The following is a 9,094-nucleotide window of genomic DNA, read 5'->3' as shown; positions in this document are numbered from 1 at the left end:
TACGTCGAATCTTTTCTCTCCTACGTCGAATCTTTTCTCTCCTACGTCGAATCTTTTCTCTCCTACGTCACATCTTTTCTCTCCTACGTCAAACCTTTTCTCTCCTACGTCAAATCTTTTCTCTCTATGTAGAATAATCTTGGACTAATAGAGTTAAGGTTAGGCACATTCGACCACAGGTTTGATGGACACAGATTGTTATTGTCATCATCATGTCGAATCTCCTATCTATATCGAACTGTTGTAGCAACGAAAACGAAAATAAAGCATTTGTTTATGTCGAATCTTTCGTTTTTCGGATTCTGCACGTTCGTTATCGTTTGTTAAAACGATAACGAAAATATCCTGAAATTCGGATGAAAATGCATTTGGACGAAAACGAATGCACATGTCTACTCGCTATTCAATTATAAAAAACTCTAAAAAAAAGGGATCTCTCTGTTATATACAGCCTTGTGTTCTAAGGCGCTCCCGGACAAGCTACCAGCCATGAATTTATGGGAGCACGACTTAGGAGCTACATACACACCACAACAATGGTGACAAGCCCTCCAACAACCCAAGAAAACGGCCCGCTGCATATCACACTGGGAAACAACTCAAAAAGTCATACACAGATGGTACCTCACACCAAAAATATTAGCGAACCGCTACCCTGGCGCTCAATCCCCATTATGCTGGAGGAAATGTGGGTGCATAGGAACCGTTAGCCACATCTCCTGGTACTGCCCAAAGATTGCAGCTTTCTGGACAGAGATATGCACCTTTATCGTCTCTATCACAGGAGTGACCCGTCCAATAACACCTGAATTAGCTCTTTTTGGCATCGGAGTGGATAAATGGCCAAAAATGCTCCAAACCTTCGTCACTCACGTGCTATTTGCTGCCAGGAGATCTCTGGCCAGTGCCTAGAAATCAGACCATGCTCCATCTCATCATACAGTTATAAACTTTTTAAACACCCATGCTACCTTTGAGCAAATCTTTGCACAGATACAAGGCAAAACTGCCTCCTTTCAAGAAAACTGGGTGTGCTGGACCCTAGATGACAGAAGCACGACTAGGCTTTTATAAAACCGATCAAGCTCTCTTTACTCCTGACCCGAATTTGACACTCATCTACATGGGACAAGCCATTCTTATGTTCCCTCTACATTGTGTCACATATTTCTACAACCAAGATGCAGACTTAACTGCTTCCCGACCAGCGCACGATGATGTACGTCGGCAGAATGGCACGGCTGGGCAAATGGGAGTACCTGTATGTCCCTTTGAATTTGCCGCCCTGCCATCGCGTGCGTGCCGCCGCCGGCACGCGCGCGCTTGCCGGGAGCTCTGAGAGTCGGGTCGCGAGTCCTGCTGACTCGATGTCTGCAGGGATACCCACGATTGTCTCACGGAGGGGAAGAACGGGGAGATGCTGATGTAAACAAGCATCTCCCCATTCTGCCTAGTGACAGTGTCACTGATCACAGCTCCCTGTGATCGGGAGTTATGATCAGTGATGTGTCACAGCTAGCCCATCCCCCCTACAGTTAGAAACACTCCCTAGGACATACTTAACCCCTACAGCGCCACCTAGTGTTAACCCCTTCACTGCCAGTTACATTTACACAGTAATCAATGCAATTTTAATCGCACTGATCGCTGTATAAATGTCAATGGTCCCAAAATCGCGCCAAAATTGTCCGACGTGTCCGCCATAATGTCGCAGTCACTATAAAAATCACTGATCACCGCCATTACTAGTAAAAAAAAAAAAATAATAATAAAAATGCCATAAAACTATCCTCTATTTTGTAAATGCTATAACTTTTGCGCAAACCAATCAATAAAAGCTTATTGCGATTTTTTTTACCAAAAATATGTAGAAGAATACGTATCGGCCTAAACTGAGAAAAAAATTTTTTTTATATATTTTTGGGGGATATTTATTATAGAAAAAAATAATGCGTTTTTTTCAAAATTGTCGCTCTGTTTTTGTTTATAGCGCAAAAAATAAAGACCGCAGAGGTGGGAGCCACATCGCACGACCGCACAATTGTCAGTTAAAGCAACACAGTGCCGAATCGCAAAAAGTGCTCTGGTCTTTGGCCAGCGAAATGGTCCGTGGCTTAAGTGGTTAATATGATGTTTAACGGTACTGTTTATACATGTTTTTGGTAAATCCCCCAAATCCTCCTTCAATCTTCTCCCTCACCTTACCACCCCATCCCATATTCCATATGTTGGTAATTTAATGCCTCCCCTTGCTAGATATAATCTCCTGTCTGTAACTGCTGGCATTATGTATTCACAGGTATGTCTTGACTGTTGTTATGTACAAATAAAGAATGATATTAAAAAAAAAAAAACTCCAATGGCGACGTTTAAAAATGTCTACAGGTTACCAGTTTTATGTTACAGAGGAGGTCTAGTGATATAACTATTGCTCTCGCTGTAATGATCTCGGCAATACCTCACATGTGTGGTTTGAACACCGTTTTCATATGTGGACGTGACTTACGTATGTGTTCGCTTCTGTGCACGAGCTCGGCAGGACAGGGCGCTTTAACATTTTTATTTATTTTTTCTTATTTATTTTATTTTTTATTTTTACACGGCCCCCCAAAAAAAATTGTGTCACTTTTATTCCTAATACAAGGAATGTTAACATCCCTTGTAATAGAAAAAAAAAATGACAGGACCTATTAAACGTGAGATCTGGGGTCAAAAAGACCTTTAGATCTGGAATTTACACTAAAATGCAATAGAAAAAAATAAAAAAATAAAAAAATAATTCCCCTCTAAGAGCATTGGGCAGAAGTGACAGTTGACGCCGCTTCCACCCTCCAATGCTATGGAGCCAAGTGGGGGCCATCTTTCCCTCACTCAGCATCCTGACATCCCTCTACCGCCACCGATAAAATTGATCTTGCGCCGAATCCGCTGCAGAGACCACTTTTATCATAAAGAGGAACACACACTGTTCCTGAAAACACCGGGGTTATGGCAGCTGGCTGCTGCCAAAACAACGGTATTTAGCCTCAAAGTACAGATGTACAGGTACGGCGATTTGCGTGAAGTGGCTAAAAATGTGTTTACGGTTTTCATGCACTTTAACAATACACAAAAATTCTCCACCACTCTACCACTTCTGCACAACCAGCCTGACGGATAAATGCTGCTTAATCAGCACTGCAGGCCAAAGCCTGCAATGCTGATCAGTGTATTCTCACAGCAGGGAAATCTCCCCACCATTAAAACACAATAGCTCCCCAGGAGTGATTCCCCCATCCACCTCGAATGTGGTCCTCTGGTTGAACAAATTAAAACTGAATCATTTATGTGTTGCTTTAGCCAATAGATTTAATATAATATAATCCTCCTACTGTCTGCTGTCAATCACAAAGAGAGCGTGGACCTGATAGAGAACTAGAGTCTCAGCTTCCCCAACATGCTCCACCCACTGAGTGTCACTGGCTGTTAGACCCCTTTCACACTGGGGCGTTTTTCAGGCGCTTTAGCGTTAAAAAAAGCGTCTGTAAATCGCCTGAAAGAAGCCTCATCTGCAATCCCAATGTGAAAGCCCAAGTACTTTCACACTGAGACCCCTTTCACACTGGGGCGTTTTTCAGGCGCTTTAGCGTTAAAAAAAGCGCCTGAAAGAAGCCTCATCTGCAATCTCAATGTGAAAGCCTGAGTGCTTTCACACTGGGGCGCTGGCAGGGCGTCAAAAAAAAGTCCTGCAAGCAGCTTCTTTGCAGCGCTTTCGTGTTTTTGCCCCGGGGCTGGGTGCGCAGATGGCCCAAGCCCTTTAACACTGCCAGCGCTGGAAAAACGCCGGAAAAACGCCCCAGTGTGAAAGAGGTCTTAAGCGGCGCTTTACCAGCGTTTTTCGGGCGCTGGCAGTGTGAAAGGGCTCAGGTTTTTACATTGGGATTGCAGATGAGGCTTCTTTCAGGCGCTTTACAGGTGGTTTTTTTTAACGCTAAAGCGCCTGAAAATGCCTGAAAAACGCCCCAGTGTGAAAGGGGTCTTAAGTAACAAACATTGACAGCTGGGGTGGGGTAGAGGTGACAAATATGCTGCTCTGCTATACAGCGTACCGAGACAGGCACTCTGCCTGTCTCTGTACACCAACTTATACGCTGAATCACCTCCAGTTTTGTTATCAGTTTTATTTCAAAGCACCACCATTACACTTTGTATAAACTACAGAGGACTTCCTCAATCTGCATCTGTGTTGCTAAATCTACCGATATGGGTGTCAGGGATTTTTGAATCTGGCCACTTTAAAGGGCCATAATGCCAGGAAAGTATCAAAAGGGATTTATTGAATTCCCCATCTACATTTTTCCATTTTCCCAAGATGCTATTAAGACAATTTTTTCCTGTGGTCTTACAAAAAAATTAAATAAAAGAACGATCATCAAGAGCCATTTACAGTACTTTGCGCTGCCAGAGCCATTTTTGCATTTTTTGCACACGTTTAAAAAATCATTTTAGGCCTGAAGATTAAATAAAACCCCAAACATTATATATTTTCTGAAAGCAGACACCCTAGAAAATAAAATATTGGTAGTACCAGTATTTTTTATGTCACTTGATATTGCTACAAAGGACTAGGAAATGAAAATTTCACAAAAAAAACACACAGTGAATTTTAGGGCACACAAAAGCAATAAACTATCAAATTCTTGGTAAAATATAAAAAACAAGGTTGCTCCGAGTAAATAGATACCCAACATGTCAAACCTTACATTTGTGTGCACCTGTGAAATGGCGACAAACTTCAGTAACTTATATTTTCTATAAGCAATGCTTCAAGAGCCCCCTATTGGTCATCAGTTTAGTGTTACGGAGCAGGTCTGGTGCTAGAATTATTCTCACTTTATTTCCTAATTGAAACTTTTTTAAAATACATTATAGAGTTTAACATTCAAAGCCCAGCTTGCCAAACCCCCCCACCCCACCCTTTCCTCCCACCCACCTATGAAAATATAAGACAAAAAATTTTACAATCTGGTGCAGAACGTGTTTCCTAAGTAAGGGTTGTGATCTTACGTACATGTAGTCTGGTGCAGTAAGTATTCCCTGACTGGGGGTCATGGTCAAGCATACTTTCCATTCTATTACCCCACCATCCATCCCTCTCTATCACAACCTTCCCTCTTTCCCTCTCAACAGAGCCTGCATCCCTTTCATTCACGCTTGTATTTATCTTAGTTTTCATTAGGTCACTTCTCTCTTCTCTGCACTTTTCACCATCTCTTTATTTATATATTAATACCTCTTGCCTCCCACCAAGGTTTCCAAAGTTTATATTTCCCACATCATTTTCCCGCTTTCTCCTATACGAGGGAGTTTCTATCCCTCCCGTTCTCCCCTTGTTTATATGAGGGTATATTTTTTAGATTAAGCCCTTTTCTGTTTTTGCGTTAATAATCTTTTGGAGCAGGAGGATCGTACTCCACTCAAAGGTCTTCCCTCTAAACTGTTCTACCAATGCATGCCTGATCTGTAAATACCTAAAAAAAAAAAAGGATTTGTTCGGTAGTACAAATTGCTCTTTCAGTGCTTGAAAGGTTTTCAAGGTGTCATCTTGATAAATCTGGGTGATAAATTTTATTTCACATCTTTCCCATTCCTTAATTGTCCCCATCTTCTGTATTTTCCCCAAGTTGTTATTTTCCCATAAGGGAGTATACTCTGTTAATCCTCTATACTTCAATATTACCTTCATAGTGTCCCGTACTCTCATCATTAAACCCAGAGTGGGGAGTCCCGGGGGAAAGGAACCTGCCTCCATAGCTTCCACTAGTGATCTATGTGGGGTGTTCTGTAGCAGCATCTTCCTCCCTGCTTCTCCCTCCTCCCATATGCTGGAGCTGTGACGCCAAAAAAAAAACTAAAGGGATGTGGAAGTGCTACTCCAACTTCCTGTTTCTGTAGTTGTAAGATACTGAAGAGAATTCTTGCCAGACCACCCTTCCATATCAACTCTCTAAACACGGTGTCTATCTTTTGGAACCACTTTTTATGCAAACATACAGGGAAATTGTGCAGTACGTACAAGAGCTGCGGCATCCATAACTTTTTAATTAAATTGCAACGACCCGCCACAGATATTGTGAGTCATTTCAATATCTTTATTTTACGCTTGAATTTAGCCAAGAGCGGGACAATATTGTTTGCTATATATTGCTTGGGATCTCTATATTTATACCTAGATATTTAAATGTATTCACTATTTTAATCTGAGCTACCTCCTCGGGAAGGGAGTTTTCAAGGGGATCTACTGGCAGGAGTGTGGATTTTTCCTAATTTATAGTAAGTCCGGAAATATGGCCGAACTTTTTAAAAATATCCATGGCTTTCCAAAGGGAGCCCTGGGTATCACCAAGGAACAGCAGGAGATTGTCCGCATATAATGTGACTTTTACTTCCACCTTCCCTCTTATCTCAGAGGAGGACCTAAGGGCAACTGCCAGCGGTTCGATTGCGAGGGCGAAGAGGAGGGGCGACAAAGAACAGTGAGATCCCACCACCAGACACAAGATTTTTCTTTCTCAGGGAAATCCCACCCCCAGCATACATAATGTTTTTTTTTTTTTTTTTGCTCAGTGAGATCCCACCCTCAGCAGACACAATGGTCTTTTCTCAGTGAGATCCCACCACCAGACAACAGCTTTTTCTTCCTCCGTGAGATCCCACCACCAGACAACAGCTTTTTCTTCCTCAGTGAGATCCCACCACCAGACAACAGCTTTTTCTGCTAGACAATCACCCACAGAAAAAAAAAAAAAGAATAGCTCTAAAATGAGAGGCAGAGGGCTTACGCATGGAGGCACATAGCAGTTAGGCAGGTCCTGCAGCACAAAGTAGTGGTTAGGCCACATACAAAATGACAGACCAAACCAGCCTATCAGGGACCATAAATCAGACTGAGAAAATGAAGTAAAAATCACATCTTTAAATGTAATGGTAAAAATGGTACAGATAAATCCTGTATAATAATAATAATCAGTAAACATAGTCAAAACATAAGCCAGAGATCGGAAGCCGAAGCGGATAGTCAGACAAGCCAGTAATGAGGAAACCAGAGATTCAGCATAGTCAGAATAACAGGATCAGGAGCCAGGAGAGACGTCAGCTAGGCAAAGACTTTTACAGGAACACAGCAGAGAATTTTCAGATATGTTCATCAGGCAAAGGCACAAAAGGAATTAACAAGGCAGTTTAAATAGTCAGAAGGGGCTGGCTGTAGGCGGGACTGATGAGCAGAAAATGATCACCAGGTGAGCCACTGTGGAATGATGAGTGTTGACAATTAACTGACAGCTGAGCAGCCTGAGCACAGAGAGGGGGGCTGCTGAGATTCCAGCCCTGACAGTACCCCCTTCTCAATGACCCCTCCCCCTCAGAGGGGCACCAGGTTTGAGGGGAAATCATCTATGGAAAGCACGAAGAAGGACAGGAGCATGTAGGTCTGAGGATGAGACCCAAGACTGTTCCTCCGGACCGTACCCTTTCCAATGAACCAGTTACTGTATGCCCCCACGGAACCTATGGGAGTCAATGATAGATTGTATCTCATACTCCTCATGGTTCTCAACCTGAACCAGGCGAGGATGTGGTACCGAACCTTAACCACTTTCTGAAAACATGTTTTGCTGCATTGTGGCAACCAGAAAAGAAACTCAGCACAATGCCAGTCAAAAGAGGGATTGTGCCTCTGTAACCAAGGATACCCAATGACCCCTGGGTAGTTAGGTGAGGAAATGACTTGAAATTGGATTATCTCGTGGTAATTGTTTGGTTTAGCACTGTATAGTGTCCACACTATATCTTTATTATGACATATTTCTTGTCCAACTAAAAGCAATAAAGAGAAACACGTTATTTATGTAATGCATTCAACAGCTTTTTTTGAAACGTATCTTTGATTTCCTTGTTCCTCAGGGCATATATCAATGGATTTAACAAAGGCGTAAGGACTATGTACAGAACTGAGCGAACTTTGTTGACGTTAGAGGAGTAGGTTTGTGAGGGGTCACTGTATACTGTGATTATGGTCAGGAAGTAAGTGCATACCACAAGCAGGTGGGCACTGCAGGTGGAGAAGGTCTTCTGCCGGCCTTGAGCTGAAGGGATCTGAAGGATGGTGATGAATATACGGATATAAGAAGATATAATGAACAGGAACGGGAGAAGAACTACGTGGATTGAGGCAATGAGGGCTTCTGTCTGTAAATTAGAGGTGTCTGAGCAGGAAAGTTCTAAAACTGGAGCAAGATCACAGAAGAAGTGGTCTATGGTGTTTGGCCCACAGAAGTTCAGTTGATGCATGAGAACTGCAGGGAAAACCGACACACTTAAACTTGTAAGCCATGATGTAGTAATTAAACATTTTTGGAGCTTAATGTTCATAATTTGGGAGTAATGCAATGGTTTACAGACAGCCAGATAACGATCATAGGACATCACCATCAGGAGGAAACACTCCATGCTACCAAGCGCTCCATAGAAGTAGAACTGGGCAATGCATGCATTTAATGAAATTGATTGCTTTCCATGTGCAATGACCCCCAACATGTTGGGCACCACACTTGATGTAAAAATTATGTCTGACAAGGCCAAATTGGACATAAAAACATACATGGGGGTTTGGAGATTTCTGTATAAACACACCAGCACAATAATAAACACGTTTCCACCCACTATTGATAAATAAAAAATGAAGAAAACAAGGAAGAGGGCAATTTTTAAATTATGATGTCCAACAAAACCAAGAAGGAAAAATTCCTTTATTGTTGTGTTATTTGTCATCCTTTATCCTTAGAGAAGAAAAATAGAAGCAAATTAAAAGCAGAAATATAAATATTACAACATATTATTCAGAAATTAGCAAACTCTTATAATATTAGGATGGTGGGTGCAAGAACATTTTTTAACAAGTACAAAAAATACTTGTTGATCTTACCAGATACACAGCATTCTTTGTCACTTTATGTGATCTGAATTGAAAGTCTTGTCTAACCTTTTTCTGTAAATGACCGATTCCTCTGCCTTCCATGTGATGGAGAGGAAAAGAGGCAGAAATGTTTGTAGT

General features: G+C 41.9%; 1 protein-coding gene across 1 annotated transcript; it reads right to left on the bottom strand.

The window, feature by feature from the left end:
• Positions 1-7,881: 7,881 nt before the first annotated feature.
• Positions 7,882-8,811, bottom strand: LOC141134174 (olfactory receptor 11A1-like). Its single transcript, XM_073623757.1, has one exon. It carries the CDS (start codon positions 8,809-8,811, stop codon positions 7,882-7,884), a length of 930 nt encoding a protein of 309 aa, XP_073479858.1.
• Positions 8,812-9,094: the final 283 nt, after the last annotated feature.

The sequence above is a fragment of the Aquarana catesbeiana genome, linkage group LG03 (assembly GCF_042186555.1).
Source record: "Aquarana catesbeiana isolate 2022-GZ linkage group LG03, ASM4218655v1, whole genome shotgun sequence".
Taxonomy (NCBI): Eukaryota; Metazoa; Chordata; class Amphibia; order Anura; family Ranidae; genus Aquarana; species Aquarana catesbeiana.
This window is presented reverse-complemented; position numbering and strand designations above follow the sequence as displayed.